This window comes from Zootoca vivipara, chromosome 7, assembly GCF_963506605.1.
Source record: "Zootoca vivipara chromosome 7, rZooViv1.1, whole genome shotgun sequence".
NCBI classification, from domain to species: Eukaryota; Metazoa; Chordata; class Lepidosauria; order Squamata; family Lacertidae; genus Zootoca; species Zootoca vivipara.
In genome coordinates this window covers 61,043,274-61,064,452 of record NC_083282.1, presented here as the reverse complement: position 1 = coordinate 61,064,452, position 21,179 = coordinate 61,043,274, and the positions used below count along the sequence as shown (strand labels likewise).

The 21,179-nt window shown below is 41.9% G+C and overlaps 1 protein-coding gene across 2 annotated transcripts; it reads right to left on the bottom strand.

The window, feature by feature from the left end:
• Positions 1-1,496: 1,496 nt before the first annotated feature.
• CAPZA1 (capping actin protein of muscle Z-line subunit alpha 1) lies at positions 1,497-20,619 on the bottom strand. 2 transcript variants are annotated; one of them, XM_035123026.2, is made up of 10 exons: positions 20,502-20,619; positions 14,342-14,405; positions 13,153-13,204; positions 12,791-12,854; positions 11,172-11,378; positions 8,441-8,520; positions 7,297-7,375; positions 6,422-6,493; positions 5,284-5,346; positions 1,497-2,562 (listed from the first exon to the last, which is right to left on the bottom strand). In XM_035123026.2, exons 1-10 carry the CDS (start codon positions 20,538-20,540, stop codon positions 2,422-2,424), a joined length of 861 nt encoding a protein of 286 aa, XP_034978917.1. In that variant the 5' UTR covers positions 20,541-20,619; the 3' UTR covers positions 1,497-2,421. The 2 variants fall into 2 exon arrangements, with proteins under 2 accessions (XP_034978917.1, XP_034978918.1); XM_035123027.2 differs by lacking the exons at positions 14,342-14,405; positions 20,502-20,619 and adding an exon at positions 13,926-14,322.
• Positions 20,620-21,179: the final 560 nt, after the last annotated feature.

The following is a 21,179-nucleotide window of genomic DNA, read 5'->3' as shown; positions in this document are numbered from 1 at the left end:
CTGCTTTAGCCTGTATTTCCTCCGGAATTCCCTCCAGAATCATATTGGCTCTTCTCTGGCCATCTGACAATTCTGCCACCTGTCTAGTTAGAGTACAGTGGTGCCTCGCTTAACAAACGCCCCGTAAGACAAAATTTTCGCTTAAAGAAAGGATTTTTCTAGCGGAGGTTGCCTCGCTAGACAAATTCGTTTTACGAAAAATTCGTCTAGCGAATCGCGGTTTCCCATAGGAATGCATTGAAATTCAATTAATGTGTTCCTATGGGCAATTTTTTTAAAAAAAAAAATTCAATGCATTCCTATGGGATTTGCTAGACAAATTTTTCGTTATAAGAATAGACCCGTGGAACGAATTAAATTCGTCTAGTGAGGCACCACTGTAGTTACTTTTTTTTTCATTTTCCTGGGCTAGCTCTTTAGCTTGAATTGTTAATTGCTTCACCCCCTTGATTTTGACTCTTATCTGTAGGAGATCCTCCTTCACCGACTTAATGTCATCTCTAATATTGTTTTGGGAGGTAAGCATTAAGTCCTGAAAAGTTGCTAATTGAACTGACAAATTATTTTGCCATCTTTAAACTGTTGAGTAAAGCTGTAGGTCGGAGGAAGCTGCTAGGCGTCTCCTTTAGGCTTGGGGTTAATTTAGCATCCTTCTTACCAAGTTTACAGGCTTGAATTCGGCACCCCCGTTTTCTCTACAACTTCACACTCTCTCTTTAGTCTTTCTTTTTTCAGTTTATCTTACATTCCTTTAGGCCATAAATTGTTTAGCTTGGCAGGGGAGTTCCGGGGCAGACAGCAGGCAAGAGCATGCACACTCTTCCACATTCTTAGTATAGACTCCTGAGGTTAGTCTTATGTCTGCCAAGATCAAAATGGTTAGTTTTGCACTTTTGAATGTGATTCCAATGAAAAACAGGCAGACACCACAGTATTGATACTTGGTGCCTGCTTAAAACTTACCTGTTCACCCAGGCTTATCCCAAAGGGTCATCTTGCTATGTTGATAAAGCCATCTGATCTACTGATTCTGATCTGATGCATTGTATTTTATTTTATACTGTTCACTGCCATTAACTATACAGGATTCTACACACCCCTGCAAGCAGTGATGAACAAAAATGAATAAAGAAAAAAAAGTTTTCAGAAATATACTATGGAATGACAGGGCCTAGATTTGTTTTTAGTGACCAAGGATATAAATAATGGGATCTTAGTAGAACGCTTGCTATAAGGATCCAGCAATACTGATTATCCTTGGTAAATATTGCAATCAGAGAAAATGTGTTGGGAGTAAAACAACAAAGGATGGTTGGTGAGCGGGTATCAGAATTGGCATTCAGGACCTAAATGGCCTTTGGTCCAATTTAGCAAACATTCTCATGTTAGGAACAAATTCCCAGTATCTCCAAAGTTTTTAAGGATTTAAAATCTCAACAAATAGTCAACCAAGCAGTGTTTTCTGAGCATGTCAAAAGACTGGTGACACGAAGAAATGCTTTGGTGCAAATCTTTTATTGACCATTTAGACACGTCCATTCATACATCTCTGGTACAAATGCAACGAACTTGCCACAAAGCATTAAAGCACAAACCCCCCAAAGTTCATTAAACATTTACAGTTTTTCATTTCTGTAATTTCTTTCTCCATCTAAACAAAACATCTCTGCAGCAATCAGACAAGTATTAAAAAAGGAAAATGGAGAACCCATCCTGTAAAAATGCAGATGTCTAAATTAACCGTACTTCCAGGAAAGAACAAAGAAAAAAGTAGTTCACTTGAAGAGAATGTGGCTCAAGTCTTTGGATTTAAAAAACAAAAACAACTCCCCCAAAAAACACCTTTCCAGAGGACCTGGCCTTCTTGAGATTTCTGGGAGAAATCTTGTAAACAACCTGCAAACATGAAAAGCTAAGCCTAGAGGATATTGCTAGGTGGTGATTGGCAGTTTTTTTTGGGGGGGGGGAAGGGACAGGTCATGACAAGTTGTATCTGGTGCAGTGCAACACCTTAAAGCTGCCAGCAGTCCCATTAAACTGAATACAATACCTGGACTGAAGGCAAGGAAACAATATTTCCAGCATTACCCAGCCTACATTTCTAGAAGGACTTTCTCAGCAAAGAAGTTTACCAACCAATACGAGGACATATTGTGCTGAGCCCAAAGTGGCCAAATGAAGAAAGCCTACTAGGAAATGCATGATTACTTTTACAAAGGGAATTTACATTTACATGGCAGGGAAATAGAAAACAAGACAATGCTATGTGTTGACAGTCCTCCATGAGGCTAGAAAACCTGTTAAGTCTGAAAGCCCTAGGCAAGTGCCAACATACTAGGGAACCCACCTACTTGGCATAGGACCACCTTTGCTTTGCTTTCTTTGCATGCTAACATTGCCTACACCACCTCTGCTCCGTCCTTAAGCATTCTGCATTTCCTTGCCGATCTTGTAGCTGAGGATTTTGTTCCAGTCAATCTTGGTACGGGTGACAGGCAGTTGGCGACGTAAGGCTTTGAACGTGGTATCTGACATTGTCTGATAATTTTCACTGATTGCTGTCTGTAAACAAATTAGTGAGCTAGAGGTTAGAGCTTGATGCTACATAAACAAGTTCCCTTAAGGCTGGTTATCTCTTGACATGTTTCAGCTACCCCTTGGTACACTCAGCCAACATGGCCAAACAAATGGTAGAAGTACAGTCATACCTCGGAAGTTGAACAGAATCCGTTCCGGAAGTCCGTTCCACTTCCAAAACGTTAGACTTCCAATGCATGGCTTCTGATTGGCTGCAGGAAGCTCCTGCAGCCAATTGGAAGCCGCGGAAGCCCTGTTGGATGTTCGGCTTCCAAAAGAACGTTTGAAAACTGGAACACTCACATCCGGTTTTCCATTGTCCGGGAGCCGAAATGTTCAACTCCCAAGGCATTCGGGAGCCGAGGTATGACTGTATAGCCTTTCTATGTCCCCTCAATGGAAGCTTCTGAGTGAAAGCTCACCCATGAAATTAGTACACCGTACAGCAAAGAAAGACGCATTAGGACTCCTTTCTTTGGGGAAAGGCCACACTTCATTAGTAGTGTATCTGCATACAGGTTTCAGGTTCAATCTCAAGCACTTTCAGGTAGGGCTGGGAAAGTATCCTGCCTGTCAGTATAGACAGTGCAGAGTTAGGTGAACCAATGATTTGACTCTGTACAAGGCAGCTTCCTTTGTTCCTTTAAAAAGAACCCCACATGAAATGTGTATTTTCAGGACACACACTATTTCTTACGATGGTGATTTTTGTAATTGTAAATTTTAAAACTGTTTTTCATGTTGTAGTTTAAAGTGTTGCATTCCACCCTGGGACCTTAGGGTGAGCGGCATGGTTAACAATGACAACCAAGAGCCAAACTAGTGGTAACAGAAGATCCATGTGCTTAAATCCAGAATTGTTGCAATCATGTAGAAAAAAAGGATGGGGGTGACTGGATTTCAAAAGCAAAAGAAGCACATTTGTGCCTTAAAAACAGTCTCTTCCTACACAATGGAACTGTTGCCACACCCTACGTAACACGGTCTAAAGCTTGGGTAGGCAAACTAAGGCCCGGGGCCCGGATGCGGCCCAATCACCTTCTCAATCCGGCCCGTGGATGGTCCGGGAATCAGCATCTTTTTACATGAGTAGAATGTGTCCTTTTATTTTAAAATGCACCTCTGGGTTCTTTGTGGGGCCTGCCTGGTGTTTTTACATGAGTAGAATGTGTGCTTTTATTCAAAATGCATCTCTGAGTTCTTTGTGGGGCATAGAAATTCATTCATTCTCCCCCCCCCCCATATAGTCCGGCCCCCCAGAAGGTCTGAGGGGCAGTGGACCAGCCCCTTGCTGAAAAAGTTTGCTGACGCCTGGTCTAAAGACTGTCAATAGTATTGCCACATATGGATCTGGACAGGGCTCCAACACTCTACTCTGTACTTGGAGCCACTCTAATTTTGAATGACAACTGTATTATTTCCTCCAGTTCTGCTATGATACTTTCCCCTCTCCGCCTGCATATGGAACGCTGACCACCAATGCAGCAACCTTTGAACATCATATATGAGATCATTGAAATTCCTATAGCTCACACTGCTCATGACTGCAGACATGGGCACAAAGTCCACGGGTAGAAGTGTCGCTGCCCATTGTAACAGCTGAAAGCTGGCTCTCCAAATCTGTGTTTCTCAGCAAACCAGAGATAAGTAGCTTATAACTTTCTTGATCATGATATAAAACACACTGACAACTGTATGATGTCCCTGGAAATTGTAGATGTATCCAGTAGACATGTAAGGTAAGTGTCTGAATTTATACAACTATATATAGAGGGTGCTGTGTAGGGCGAGTGCTAGGGGCCAGATTTAGAAGCCTGGCAGGCTAGAGGTTCCCTGTGCCTAACCTACAGGCTTATGTTCTGGAATTGAGGCACTGTCCCACCAACTAACACTTCCTCCTTAGCCACCCCCCATCTTACAATCAGTCCAGGAGGTGATAGCGGCTGTTGCGTTTCTTCCCCCTCAGTCCAGTGTTGCCTTTGCAGAACTTAGCAAGGAGGTGGACGGGGAACAAAACTAGGATTAGTTGGCTCTGCCTGTCATTCCCTCTGGCTCCACCTCCTGTTGGCTTCTTTGCCTTTTGTCCTACCAGACCCAATGGGCACCAGCCACATGTATGACTGTATAGAGAAGAAAAACTACATTCCTTGTCAGTTATGGTGCATCCAGTAACTAATTAAATACATAAATGGGGAGATAATACACAGATTATCATAGGGCATTGCATGAAGGGCCTTGAACATGGGAACCTTGCTGAAGTTTGGCAGGTCCAGGTAGTGCCTGGACGACAGACTGCATGGGAATCCAATGAAAGCCGCTATTGAGTTCTATTACAGAACAAAGGTGGGATATAAATGCAATAAATGGATGCAGCTTAGAATATAATAATAATAATAATAATAATAATAATAATAATAATAATAATAATTTATTTGTACCCCACCCATCTGGCTGAGTCTCCCCAACCATTCTGGGCGGCTCCCAATCAAGTATTAAAACAATACAGCATTAAATATTTAAAACTTTCCTAAACAGGGCTGCCTTCAGATGTCTTTTAAAAATAGGATAGCTGCTTATTTCCTTGACATATGATGGAAGGATGTTCCACAGGGTGGGTGCCACTACCGAGAAGGCCCTCTGTCTGGTTCTTTCTGTAATCTAAAGGCATTAATTTAAAACAAATATTGAAAAAGAGCGTACTCTTACCTGGTACTCATTTTCTGCATGCTCAATGATTTTAATAAACTCCTTGGCTGTTTGGACATCATTCTATGAAGATGAACAGGCAACAATTAGCATATCAACACATGGTCAACATCGAAATGTTCCATGGGGAACTCACATTCCCACCCAAGCTTTGGAGTGAACATGAGTACCACAGCTCCCAATCGCTCAGGATATAGTCAACTATAGACATTATATTTTGATTTATTTTTAAACGGATTACTGACTAATGAAATTGGTTAGTGTATCTGTTAAGTGTTTTGTAAACCACTACTGTACAGTGAATGTTTTGAAATTCCTTTGCTACGTAGTTAAAAAATCGTCAGGTTTTGGCATGAGACAACTGTCCCTTGTAGGAAAACACAACTTAAGAGATCAAACATGTGACCTGATCTCTCTCCCCCTCCTCCAGCAATACACTGAAGATTAAAATTTTGGGAACAGAGAACGATATGTAATCTGGAAATTATTGTGCAAATTGGACAAGTATGCTTTGGCATTGTTCAATAAAAAACATGGTTTCTTTGCAATTCTGGGATTGTGATCAAATATACTGAGAGAAGGTATGCATGTCGTATAGCATGTAGATAAAGCTGTTCTTCCTGACTTTAAGCCTGGAGAAAGAATACTTCCTGGAGTGTTTGTTACAAATGCCCTGCTGCCCACAAACACTCATCAGCAACTGCTTGGATATTTGAGATTGGCCTGAGTGATAGAAACATTCCCCACTCCCAAAGTCACACAGTTCTCCCCAATATCCATGTGTTAGACATGGATATCTGCAGGGGCTATGCAGGTAAATTTCTAAGGGAACTGAAGATGTCATCCTAAAAAGGCATGCACATGTAGGCTTCCCCCTGCAGATGCCAGGGATGGGACCAGAGAAAGCAGCAGAGCTCCCTCAAAGAAACAGCCCCTCAAGCATAGAGTGATTTTGGACGTATGAATTCATCTATAGAGCATGCATTCCTGCATTGCTCCTTCTAAATAAGCAGTTCATGGTACTGGTTTTCTACTTTAGAATGGTACTCACTTCAGTAAAAGCCTTCCCTCTCTTCCCTGTCCTCCCAAGTTTGAAAGCAAAATTATATGTAGTATAAAGGAAACTTGCTGCACTCACCGATACTGCTACAGAATCCTGTATGTCTTTGTGACTCACCAGCTGCACGTTACCATCTTCATAGTAATGCACCTAGATTAAAATAAAACCCATAGTTTTAAGTAGTATTTAAGCCTCCAACACTGCCTGAGGGACTACCGGAATGTTGTGCTAAGTACTATACAGTCATACCTCAGGTTAAGTACGCTTCAGGTTGAGTACTTTCAAGTTAAGTACTCCACGGACCCGTTTGGAACGGATTAATCCACTTTCCATTACTTTCAGTGGGAAAGTTCGCTTCAGGTTAAGTACACTTCAGGTTAAGTACGGACTTCCAGAACCAATTAAGTACTAAACTTGAGGTACTACTGTATAGGCAGAAGGGAAAGCTCCACCTCCCAACCCCAAAGCTAAACATCTCAACAGCACTTTAGCCTCTTCTCATAATATGCATCATTTCCCAAAAGTCTTTGTAAAAATGATCCAACTAATATCTTTATTTTTGAACAGCCATTGTATCATGAAGAATCATTATGGCCAACTAGACAAAGACTTTGCCACCGATAAGCTTTTAAAAAAGGGTCAGTTAGTCTCAATTTCAATTGTATTGTAGATAAAGCAGAATACAGGGCTTTTTTTGCCTTAAACACCAAAGTGTGGCTGCATCATGCTCCAGCACGTTTCATCTTGGCTATGCAAATCAGTGAGAGCCTTTTTATGCAGTCAGGCATGTTAACTTGTAGCTTCGAAAGTTCTACTCTGGGAAGGTACCAACCAACAAAGCACTAATTTCATCATTCTAGACTAAACTGAAAGGTTTTCTTTAAGCCAACACATGTAGAAACTGCTGAAGGAAGCCTCATTGCATTTGCTGGCATTGCTTCTGTATAACTGACCTGGATCTTGAGCACTGCAACCACCTGAGCTGTAGGTGGTGTGATGGTAAACTTCCATTCTGACCTCCAGCGCCCATTCCTACACAGAAACAGAGCATACACTTACATTGACCAAATAGCTCCCTATAGCAAAAGTGAACTGGACCAGTCCTCTCTCCACCATAGGTTTATTGAAGCAGGATAATTGTTTACCGGTCTCACTTGTTTAGGCAGATTTGCTTGGAATTTATATAGCTGACAACTCCTATGGAGATGAACACTACTTCACAGCTGAAATCTATCCTCATTCTGAAAGCAGAGCTTCCACTGAACTACTGTTTTTGTCAGGCATAGGCAAACTCGGCCCTCCAGATGTTTTGGGACTACAATTCCTATGATCCCCGACTACTAGTCCTGTTAGCTAGGGATCATGGGAGTTGTAGTCCCAAAACATCTGGAGGGCCGAGTTTGCCTATGCCTGGTTTTTGTTAATTATAACAAAATAGGCAAAATTGAGCTATACAAGAGAGCACTAGGAGTGTGCTCTTAGTCCAAAACACAGATGGTTGGTTTGCCTGTGGTGATTTATTCTGATAGTAGATTAAAGCATCAGTTAAGGCCTTTGGGCTTTGAAACAAGTAAGGCTACTGCCTCTCTTCTGATTCAGCTAAATTAGATATTAAATGCCTCCTTGTATTTCTCATGCAGCTTGGTTTCTCAAAAAAATTCTGAGACCACAGATGGGACCTGATTATCAGGATCACAGGAGACAAAGAAAGCCTTTCATCATGTGTTTTGGTTTGGTGGAAAATCCTTCCTCTTAAGGTGAGACTTGCTGTGGATGGAAATCCCCTATTAATGCCAATGGGTGATTTCACACAAATGCAAATTCCAGCTTCAAAGGATGGAAGGGTTAAATCCCCCCTGTACACCTGCTATGATTAAGATTATCAGCCCCCACCTAATGTTGTTTGCATTTTTAATGTCCACATAGTTTGGTCCAAAGAAGAGCAGGTCTGCCCCTGAGGAATTTAGAGTTCCAGAGAAGGTGGTCCATTAAGTGACAACAGAGAAGGTATGCATGTGGTATCCTTATGAAGGATAAGATGGACCAGTGTGGATTAATTTGTGCTGAATAAAGATTATGTATCAGAGACATGCTTACCAGAAGTTTTTGGGCTGAAACTGGTGAGACTCGATGCAAGCAATGACTGTTGGCTGCCCATCTATTGTCTTACTGTAAACCTGTTTCCAGAAGAGAAGCTTACATAAGAGCACACAAAAACTTCAAACTCAGCTGTCTTTAGATATTATAGCAGCAGAGTGGGATACACTTTTCTGTAGGTTTATTCCAGACATGGCCCACCACCATGAGCAGCAGACAAATCCCCACCTAATTGTCATCTCAATTTCAGTCAGATGACAGTTGTGCAGCAAGAGTGATGCAAATGGTCCTGTCCATGTGCTGGCAGACTTGTAAATACTACATCAATACCATGTAATAAACCCATGGAAAAACAGTTCCCCTGCAACAGCTGTTCTTCAATCAGGAAAGTCAAGTCGAAAGAAAACTTCAAAATGGAGGGATGCTGCCCTGCCCTTTTTCAAGTGAAGTAGGAGAGGGAGAAAGAAAAAAATCCCCCTTACCCTTCACCTTGGCTCTCTATCCACATTTATTGCTTGTAAATAGGATATCGCAGTATCATGGCTTTGAAAACAGTGCAGTTCATCATTTATCTTTAGGCAGAAAGTAGCCGGGAATATTGTGAAATGCTGTATTTTTAATTCCCTTGCTAGCTTACGAGCAGGGGCCAATAGTCGTCTCTTTTCTGCCACCATTGGAGCATAGTCTGGGAAAATAGAAATTGTGTTTCCCCTCCATTCAAGGGGTTTAGCATTTGATTTCCCCTGGGTATTCTTAAGGATATCATCTCGCACCCTTGTGCGCGCAAATTGAATTATTATTATATGTGTCACCTCTTGCTTTCTTGGTTTTCAGTGGGAAACATTTAACACCATTTATCTCCATCCTTAAATTCAGTTGTAGCCCCAACATTTCCGTTAAACAGTTCACAGTATATTCAATTGCCTGAATTCCTTCAGGTGGATGGTTTTTAAAACCTGTAAGTTTAGGTTGTTCCTTCTGAGTTCAGATTCCAATTGGAGTAAACATTTGTTGGTCTGGTTTTGAACTGAAGATGAAACTTTCTCCAAGACATTAATGCGCTGTTCAGTTGTATCCATACGTGATGTTAAGACTTGTAAATCAATTCTCATTTGTGAAGTGGCCTTTTTAATTGCTGAAATTTTTGTCCTAAGCGCCCCCATGTCTTCTTTAAGAGACCTTAATACAGTGGTGGGACGCGGGTGGCACTGTGAGTTAAACCACTGAGCCTAGGGCTTGTCAATCAGAAGGTCGGCGGTTTGAATCCGACCTTCTGATTGAATCCGATGGGGTGAGCTCCCGTTGCTCAGTCCCAGCTCCTGCCAACCTAGCAGTTCGAAAGCACGTCAAAGTGCAAGTAGATAAATAGGTACCGCTCCGGCAGGAAGGTAAACGGTGTTTCCGTGTGCTGCTCTGGTTCGCCAGAAGTGGCTTTGTCATGCTGGCCACATGACCCAGAAGCTGTACGCCGGCTCCCTCGGCCAGTAAAGTGAGATGAGTGCCGCAACCCCAGAGTCGTCCGTGACTGGACCTAATGGTCAGGGGTCCCTTTACCTTGGGTTACAGGCGCTTCAGGTTACAGACGCTTCAGGTTACAGACTTTGCTAACCCAGAAATAGTACCTCGGGTTAAGAACTTTGCTTCAGGATGAGAACAGAAATCGTGTGGCAGTGGCGCAGCAGCAGCGGGAGGAACCATTAGCTAAAGTGGTACCTCAGGTTAAGAGCAGTTTCAGGTTAAGAACGGACCTCCAGAACGAATTAAGTTCTTAACCCGAGGTACCACTGTAAATGAATCATCTCCTGTGTCTCCGACATTTTTATTTGGTTTTCCTGCAATTCCAATGCTCTGTTATCAAAGCTTTTCTTTCTTTCTGTGGGTTTTGGGGGAGTTAGAACTGATGCACCTCGCTTCATTTGTTTTGAGACCGTATTATTATTTGACTTGGTCTTCTAGCCCTCCCCAAGTCCTCAGCGTCTTTTTGAAATTTGATATTCCCCAGGTGGTAAAATGCCAATAAGCTTTGATATAGTTGTTAAGTTCCCTCCACAGCCTTCCTCCAGTCCATAAAACATTAAATAGGTTGTAATCACCTTTAATTTATGCTTTTCCTTGCATTTTTGCTGCGGAGCTTCTCAGCGTGTCTGCTCACGCCTCCATCTCAAAAGCGGAAGTCCCCCTCCCCTGCAACAGCTGTAACATCCAAAGGGCACCCTATTTCTTGGTAAAACCAATTCTAAAGAGCACCAGGCTGAAACACAACAGCCTGCTTTCCTGACTAATGATGTGTTACTTGGGTGTCAATTTGTTATCCTATACTCCCCTTTTGCCTACATATCCAAATGGATTTCTCTTCCATTTTGTTTAAATGTCAGACATGCACTGGATGTCAATTAAGCACAACACCATTTTACACTTGTCCTTCTATCAAGGGGGAAAGGGAGGGAATATTTTGGTTCCATTTTGTGGCCAGAATAGGGAAGTGCTGGAGTTGGTTGAAGCCTATAAAATACATTTCAAGGTTATTTAATTCAGCTTTCATATTTCTAGGCCATGTGTAAGTAACACACACACTTTTTTATCCTTCCATTGCAGCACAGAAAAAAACAAACAAGGTGCTAATAATGTTAGCTAACAACATTTATGTCACTGAGAGTCAAAGTATTTCTGTTCTTTACATTAGTCAACATAAGAACAATGAGTCACCAGAGAAGAACATTGGATACTTAACAGTACAGAAGCCATGTGGATAGTGATCTTTCACATAGGCCCTTAGTGCACCATCACAGGCATCCCTCCAGGTCTTCAGCGCTGCATCTGTGTCCTCTGGCTGGGGATCATTTGCTTCTTTCCTTAAATGATCAAATTTAAAGGAAAGCTTGTTCCTTGGGTCTAGAAATCGACCATTACCAAGATCACCATGTTCCGTGATTAAAACCTTAAAAAGAAAAGAAAAACCTATTATAGGGAGAAGACTGGCAAGCCATTGTGAGTGCACCTTCTTACAGGCTTCCTTGGCTATTGTTTCAGGTATATTAAAAAGAAGAAGCTATATCCTTCTGTTTGCAAATGTCTTAATTGATTATTCCAAAGTGAACAGAACCTACTGTGACACTCTAAAGAGAAACTGTCCTTCCTCCATTAACAATTTATATTAAGCATCTATTGCCTCCTTTCTGTAGAGCTTAGTTATGACAATACTGTGCATACAGAAAATCCTATGCACATTCTGCTTTGTTAAATGCACTATCAGAAATTGGTTTTTCTGCTTCCCAGATGGAAGCAACAGTGCAGGATGGTTTTTACTTTATATTAATTCATGACTTCTGATAATTCTTTGTATCTCTGCAGGTCAAACAGGGACCCCTATCTCTGCAGGTCAAACAGGAACCCAATTCTGAAAGGGCCAAGTTAAGGAAAGGCAGAAGCACAAATCTGGATCATATCAGTGGCTGATGTGTAACCCTGCACCACCACTGGCTTCCTGGGAAGGTGGAAAACCCCTATTAGGCAAGCATCTTCCTCAAGGAAGAGACTACTCAACAGCTTTGCTGAACAAAAAGCCTTATATCGCTTTTCAAATGCAACATTAATTAGTATATTCTCCATAAAACTTGGTAAGCCCTCCCCCCCCATCATTGTCACCCCACCTCAATGCCCTTGATGAAGCATTTTCTCCCTTTGCTCCAGCTGCCCTCTTCTTGCTTCACTACCTTGCTGGTATCATCTCTCAAGTCCACCTTCGGACCTGAAGAGGTTTTGAGGCTGTGCTGGATACCTACAGTTTGTTCAAGATGATATTGCCTTAAAGGCATTAAAGCCAGCCATGCTTAGTTGCTGCTTGACGATTCAATCCACTGGGGGAGTAAAGAGATGGCAAGAGGTGTGGCGGGGGGAGGAGGGAACATATGGTTTAAGGACATTTAAGGAAAGCTTGTGCACATGATGAATCACCTGCTTGCTTTCCCCAACATGTAGCCAGAAGTCACAATCCCCTTAGCTGGGGTGCAGTCTTGTCTTCACCCTATTCCACCCCTCCTGAGGCTATACAGCTTCCTGTTCTTGCAGGGGGAGATGGAGGAGGTTTTGGGCAGCAAGCAGTGAAGCCAGCCATAATCTCTTCAGCTTCTCACCAAATTCAATACTTTAAAGCAGTACTGTGCCACATTTTAAAACAGTACACTTTTTTATAGTGCTTTAAAATACAGGCATGCTCAAAATTCTCTCCTTCATCACACATGTGGTGTCCAGTGCCAATATATGCAACCTGAATGACATCCCAAGATCTCCAACCTTTAACCATTCCCACAAGAACAAGCATTTTGCAAGCATAAAAGGAGAATAATTTACCTGATCATCATATCCTTCTATCTTCACAGGAGTGAACTGATCCATGTTGTACTGGGCAAATGCACTGTAAGAGACAGAAAACAAGAAAGAAAATATTAGATCCTGACTCTGCAGAAAGAAACACACATAGCCCTACTGTGTTCAAACATATTTGCAAATTATGGCCCTCTATTAATATTTCACCACTGCAGAAAGCATACAATTTCTATAGTTGGCAGGTTTATAGTTCACTTCAGTATTGGAAACAATTATATACAACAATCCCTCCATCCTTCCTATTTCAAGCTTTACTGAAGTGGTTTATGAACAAATTGCATAGCTTGAGCCAACACAAATCTTAACATAAAATAAGGAGTACTTACTGGGCTGCCCCTTCCCTAAGAAGATTGTCATTGTTAAGGAGCAACCGGACATCTAAAGAAGAAGAAAACATTCATATAGATGAGCAACAATTGCACTGCTTCAATATAATGTTTACTAGCACACAGATAAATGGCTGAGCAACAAATTGTTTGGATTGGATTAAAAAAATGTTCACAAAAATAGTTCTCATTTTTAGGAATGAGAGAGCTAACAGAAAAAAGAGTGTTGCATTTAGAATATCCTCTGGCATAGTGAGTACTTCTGAAAGGTATTTCCTTTTGAGGCAGTATTTTTCTTAGTATAGTATATGTCAAAGGATTAGGTCTTAAAGAGTTAAAGAACTATTCAGACTGGAGTGCAGGGAAATCAATTATACAGTACACCCATTTTTAGATGGTACCTAGGCAAATAGCTGACAGTGGGTGAGAATCAGAACCCGCTCCCCTTATTTCTTAAACAAAAACCAGGCTAGAATTCTCTACTACAATGATACTGGATATCAAAAAGGAGCACACTTGGAGGACAGGTAAGTTTTGTGTGCAAAATTTTGCATTTCCATGAATGGCTCCAGAGAAGACTAATAATCTTGAAAGGGACAGTTGCCAAAAATACAAGTGCTACTTGGACAGTTCAAGTGCTGCTCCTGAACACTTTTTCTTTATGAACTACTGGAGGTAACTTTATGTTGTGAACTGCCCTGAGATCTATGGATGAAGTGTGATATAAAAATTTAATAAATAATAAGTAACAACAACTGAAGTTCCCACTTTACATGTATATTGGCACCACAAAAGCATTCATGTTCACTCAGCAGGAAGCAGCATATGTAGTTTTATCTTCCTTCCCAGCTACTTGAACCAGGCAGCAGCATAGCAGCTATTTGTTTGCATAGCCCCAAGTGCCCTGTCACACAAAAAATAAGATGTTGGGGACAGGCCTACATATATAAAATGAAAGACCATCAAAAGCCAAGACACTCGCAAGCAATCCACAATTTTTGATAAGGAAGACATTTTAAAGGTGCGTTTATTTATTAAAAGCACCAAAATCCCTATTTCTGAATGACAGTAACCCCAACAGCAAGAACTTTGTTATTAAATAGTTCAGTATTGCCTCATAGGCATTCAATGATTTTGTTAACTGATAAAATGGAGAACTTCTATGAATCATTTCGTTTTTTAAACTTACCATTAAACACTTCATTGAATTCCCCAGGAGGTGCATGAGTGATGAATTTTGCAGCTATACGCACCTGCAAATAAATCAGATGGGCTTCAGTCTGTGCTCTTAAACGGATATTTAGCAGTGGCTGCAGTTGAAGCCACACAACATCCATGGTTTCAACAGGTGCAGCCACAGCAGGGTCATATTGCAATTCAGTTAACAGTGCAAACTGGTGCCCTTGAAAGTCCCCGGTTATCCCATTTGAGAAACCCCAAACTAATGTTATGTTCATCTTTTGGGGCTGGGCAACAGCAAACTGCAACATGCATAAAATGAGTCACTGAAAGACTGTTAAACCACAGGGGACAATCTGAGCTTCTGTACCTTTCCCAGTCATATATACAAGGTTCAGATTTTCCATTCTATGCAGGATTATGATGTTGAAACTTCCTCATCAACACAACTTCTACAGGTATAGATACCCTAAAGAAGAGAGATTGTCCCTTCTGGTATTAAAACAAATTTATTAGGATCTACTATCTGTTGTCATGTCCTCTCTTCCATATAAATGTACACAATGTGTGAATTTAACATCCCCAAAATTTGTGATCGAGATCCTAAGGTCCACGTTTTATATCAAGAGGCCTGGTTTTCACATCAAATGAACACATCCAAGTAAATCGAGTGAAATGGCACTCAAAGTGAAAAAAAATATTTTCAAGTAATAGTTCTTTTAGACTTTGGCAGAAGTAATAATACTCTCCTGTTGACTTCAGGAATATCTGCAGTTCTGTTAGATTGCCTCAAAGGTGTTTTGTTTTGTTTTTTTAAATGGGATTCAGACATCTATGTGCTTACTGCATATCTGCCACAGTCACCAGTTGCCTGTGATGCCATTCATTTGCTGAGGATGTCTGGTTAGGAAAGCAAATGCTCCAGGTCAGCATGAAATTAGAACAGTTATGAGGTGACTGAGGGACTTCAAATTCCTCCTAAAGTACAAAGGATACCAATCTAAAGAGATATTAGGGATACCTAGACTAGAAATGAGTACAAGGAATTGAGAATGATATAGGATGGGTTTCATGTTTTGTAGGCTATAAAAAGATGGTTGAATAAAAACTTCATTGAAAGTAATACATATACATAAAGGAACAAAACTTTATCTGAGGGAAGCAAACATAGGATTACAGCCATAGATATGAAAGCCCACTTCATATACAGGCAGTGACCCTTTTAGGCAGGTCCAAATGACATGCGATCGCTGGTGAGCAGGTCCTTTTGGACCCGGAAGAGGGGAGGGGGCGTGCTTATACATGCTCCACCGACATGCATGGAGGCTGGGAACAAAACCCCTGCATGAAATGGTTACTGCCTTTATTCAATTGTCTTATCACAGGTGAACAAGCTGATCTATGCGAGTTTCCCAAGTGGCATTTGCTCAGCAAAAATACGCTCCCACCATCCCACAAAGTTACTATCTATATGCTTTTTCCAAATTTTAATGCATGTCAGGGGGAAAAAACCACATGAAGTTGATCCAAGGCAGATTTCATTGTATTTAAACATTAGCATGCCTAGTTAGATGAGAAAAACAAGCTTTGTTGTTGTTGGCATCAGTCTGTCTCGAGAGAGAATGGTGTGTGCCTCCGGGGGTGAAGTCAAACCATTGTGTTACCAGCAGTGAAATGACCTCCCGAGGGTGCAAGCCAGGCCAATGTGTATGGAGGTCCTGGGCTGCCCAGATGACAAGACACCCCCCACCTACCCTCGCTGATGTGGTCCAAAGGAAAGCAGAGCAATAAGTTTGGCACCAGCTTAGCTGTACAAGGTCCCATGCAACCATCTTAGGGACTCCATTCTGGATTTGTGGAGGGTTTATCCCTTAGCATTTTCTTCTCCCAAAGATATCCCTCAAAGCAGCGGAGGTTTAGGATCAGAGTTACAGTGGAACCCCAGTTTTTGAGCATCTCGGAAGCCGAATGATTCGGAACCCGAACGCTGAAAACCCAGAAGTGAATGCTTCCATTTTTAAACGAGCCTTGGAAGTCAAACGGCTTCCGAGGCCTGTTTTTCCATTTTCTCAATGGAATTTGCTGACCGCCCATTGTGTCTCAGTTGTTGAGCATTTCGAAAGTCAAATGGTCTTCCGGAATGGATTACGTTTGACAACCGATGTACCACTGTATTTCTTCTCCTATGGCTACCTTCCCAAGTAGATGAGCCCCATCTGCCCCTCATTTCCCTCTACAACATGTGCAGAAACTACCTTCTCGACCACTGGACCCACCATTTGCTCATTCCACCAGAGCCTGTCTTTGCAAGTAGGGCAAGTCCATGTAGGGTTTGAAACTCATCAGCCACCCTCACCTGGTTTAGCTGACCAGTCGAAGCTGTGTCCTGGAGTGTGGCCGCTGTCTCATGCTGACAGCTCCTAGGTGAGAGCTGAGTGCAGGGCGGGGACCAAAGGTGGACAGACTACCCCAGAAGGAGCACAACGCTCCCCCACTGGAGGTACTTCCCCTCTCCCAACCCACCATGTAAGCATCATTGGACCTGAAACAGATGCACAGTTGTACTGTCATTATTCTAAGAGCACCGCACAAGTTGGCCTAATACATACTGCAGCACCATATTATCCAAAAGAAACATGCTCCTATCCTCCCCCCGCAAACTCCACCCACATAGATGTAGCCCTGAGAGGCACATAGCTTGGAACAAAGCCTCCTCTGCCTTTTGGCGTATGTAACAGAACTGGAACACAGTGTCTATCAGATCATAATGCCAAGGAAGAAAATGGACTGCTATATTTTGATTCTGAAACATGAATCTGTATAAAGGAAGAACGAGGAATTGAGCATATCCTCCCACCACTCCCAAGCTGCCACTGCTGTCAATTGGGGGGGGGGCACTAATAATTCCCTGGTGAAAATTACTGAAAAGCGGTAAGTTTACCCTGTAATTTTCCCCAAGACTTTCCAAAGCATTGCCCTAGATGGCTGAAAGTCTCCTTCAAACTATAGCATGTGCTTTTATTAGAAAGTGCATCTGTAAGCAGTAAGCATGACGCTCTGGTTGCATTAAAGCACTCCTACAAATACCATGCTCAAAGAACATATTACTTTGTCTAACAAGCACCAGGGTTCATTTCAATTGAGAGTATCATATCCATTTCTCCTCATTTGACCATCTTCATCTACAATTATCTCTCAGAGGTACCCCCCAAATAACAAGCAGACAAAGTGAGAAACTGAAAGTGGGGTGGGGGGAGGAGGAATACAACCCTTTTGCAGTCTTTTATAATCCAACTAATAGCAACTTATTAAAACACAAATCTATTGTGGGGTAGACACAGTCCTATCAAATTCATCACAGGTATTAAAACTTTTTTGATTGTTTTCAGATTTCAGATCCAAACTCAACTAATGAAAAAGTGTGTGTTCATCGGTGTGCTGAAATCTATTTTCATTTCCATTCTCTCTGACAGGATACCTATATCAAGGTATATGTGAAGCAGCAATGAATGTGTCCAGGCAGCAATGGAAAAACAAAAATACACATTAAATCACACAGCCTTATATTCTTTCCTTAGAAGAATAAAAGCATAGCAGCTATGGCTAAGCTAAAAAAATAATGCATTTGCCTTTGTTAAACTAAGCAAAGTTCTAGATTATTTGGTGTGGTAAGCACTATTTTCAAGCTTCTCAACACCCTGCAAATTTGTCTTGTTTTCTTAGTGTACTAATGCAGACAGGTCCCCATCTGCTTCACTTTCACATGAAAACAAAGCTATTTCCCTTCTCTGGAGCAGAAAATGCACCAAAATAAAGGTTATTTGGGTTGTCATGGGTACATGCAGACTCTACATATTCAGACAGACTGCAATCCAATATTGTGACTACAGTAATTCTAGCCTTTGCTGAATTAGCAATTCATTGCCATGTCCTACAGCAATCTTACTAAATTTAAAGCTGAAATTCCCAATACATAACCTGCAGGTTTTAAACTATGCAATGTATCCAAATGAACACTTCCTTGTTATTTCTTACTACAGTATAGAGATTCTAGGTTTCATACTGCCCTCAGCCTAATTCCCCCCCCCATCTCTTTACTATGGCAATAGTTTTTCATAAAGAACTCTTTAGTTAGATTGGGCCTACAGTATAAAAACAAGGTCTCATTTGCTGCTGTTCCAACTTTCTGTGTCATCTGCCATAGTAGGCAAAGTAAGCTAAAGTAAGCAAAAATGCAACTTCTGCAGATTAGCAGCAATCACTGATTGGGGTGGATGTCTGTTTCCCTATCTTTCTGATTAGCTTTAAGATGCTTGCCCATGACCAGAGAAGACCTACATATATGATATGCATGCTTACATGATTTGCTTATGTGCAACTGGAAAGAAGGGACAAGAAACTGCCTAGTTACCATATTTGATCTCAGACAAGTATTCACACACCTTGTTTCTCATATCCTGCTGTCAAGATGCCATAATCATGGATCTATCCCCCTCAAATTGAACACTATAGGATAAAGCTCCATGAGCAAAATAGTCCATCAAATCTATCTGTAAAGTGATCAGCATTTTGCATTTCCACTTCCTTGCAAGTGGCATACGGTAGTTAGAAGAAAACGGCTTAGAAACAAAGGTAGGTTTATGCCCTGTATTAGCTGCAGTAGTATGTATGCGCTTTCACACACATACACCCATGCCATTCTTTACCTGACATGGTTCTCTCAGCTATGTTGCAGATCAAACAAACATTTGCTTCCAAGTCACTAGCTAAACACTTTGGGGAAAAGCAAGTAAGATTACCTTTATTAGACCACTAGAAGGTTTGATGGTTGTATTTCCTCAGAAAGTGTCTAGGAGCCACAGGTGAGAGCTAAGGGGGGAAAACTAATGTAACTACACTGAACTGTTAACAGGTAGGTAGCCGTGTTGGTCTGACATAGTCGAAACAAAATAAAAAAATTCCTTCCAGCAGCACCTTAAAGACCAACTAAGTTAAACTTATTTGGTCTTTAAGGTGCTGCTGGAAGGAATTTTGTTATTTTGTTTCGACTACACTGAACTGTATGACACTGTTCCTGTCACTCAACTGCTTCCACCTCCTGCCTCAAGCACAGGCCAATTATTTCCTTACATTTTTATAATTCATGTATAAGCACACCTATTATTATTTGATCAAACAAATTTCATAGCCTGGATGTAGCACTCCTTTGCATTCCTTCCCATGTGAGAGGTGCTCTGATGGGATAGCAGAAATCACAAGAAAACATTCCCTGGGTCAAAAGCATATTCCATTAAAGATCAAGAGACATGTTTCTAGACTGGACAGGCAATAGGACTGCTGAAAGTGATTGAGAAATAAAGCTTCCTATATGGCACTCACATTTCTTTTGCCCCAATGCTGACCCTGGTGAATCGCTTTGAAACGCGTAAAACCTGTTTCTCCAGAATCAAGAATGAAATTTATACATAGGAGATAACAATCCTTTCAAACTGCTCCCTCAGCTCTCTACAAAAATCGCTCGCCTGTGCCCCATAGAGAATAAAATGAGTACTGTGGGTTCAATACTACATTTATTAGCTAGGAATGTTATTTTGTTAGGCTAACAGTGTTGGGACTTCTCCTACACTGGGGAATTCCTTCAAGGGGCACTGCAACAGCAGAAGCTCAAAATAACGTTAACAGCACAATCCCCGCCACAGGTTGTCCTGGCGACAAAACAGTCAAGATTAACATCATGTAAATAAATACCGGATCGGCAAAACAAATAAACCGGTAACTAAATATCAGGCGATCAGAGCGGCATCGTAGATGAGCGTAGCCTATGCATTTTCCCATAAAGCAAAGAAAGATGTCAATAAAACGGGAAATCGGGGACAGCCTGTCATATAATTTAGTCCCCCATCAGTCGAAAGAGGCACTGGAGAATGTTCTTGCAGTTGAACTTATTAAAAGAGACACGGCGGCGGGGGAGGGAGCAGAGAAAACGAGTCTCTCGAAATCGAGGAAGTAAAAGGAACCTTCAGCTCACGAGGCTTCACACTTTCAGGAGCCTTAGAAACACCAGCAACAAGAACCGAGGAGGATACCGCTTCGCTATGTGCACAAAATAATCGTTTTGTGCCCGAAGAACACAGAAACAGCCCTATGCTCTTCCCCGGACAACTTATTACCTTCTCTTCATCTGACACCCGATCCTCAAAGTCCGCCATTTTGGGTTCTCTAAACCCAGCCCTACCTGTCAGCCGCGCGCAAAGCGCGCTGGGAATGGGGGCGTGGCTGGAGGCCAGGCACCACTCATCCCGGATGTCCGTGGTGAGCGATGGGCTTCTTTGCTTTTCAGGGGATCTTATTGAAGCGGACAGGCGCCATCTTAGGTACGGGCAAGCCTGCCCTTTTAAGGCAAAGCAAAGCAACTAGGCGGCCGCTACTCGCAGTGTAGAGCTGGGTGACGTTTACGCTCGCCATGATGGGTAAAGGCAGAGTTACTGCAACGTGGATGGAGTCGTCCGGCCACGCCCATTTAATGCCCCTGCCCAGAGCTCAGATTATATCGGAGGCGGACACAGCGCGCACCACTCAGAATAACGCCCTTGAACAGCAAGACGCACCGCAATACTTTCAGCAGCCCAGTTCTTTTCACCTGACAGTATATCGATTTCGCAAGGCGTGCTAAAAATTCTCTCTCTGTCTGCAAAGAAAGGAAAGTGGGAGAAATCCATTCGCCCAAATTTCTAAGTTAAAAACAGGGACTATCAGGCTACTTCCTTGTATCTGCGCGCTGTGCATCTCATATGTATCATGCATTCAGTGGAGCGCTCTTGGTTATTAAAAATGTATATCCCGTTAGT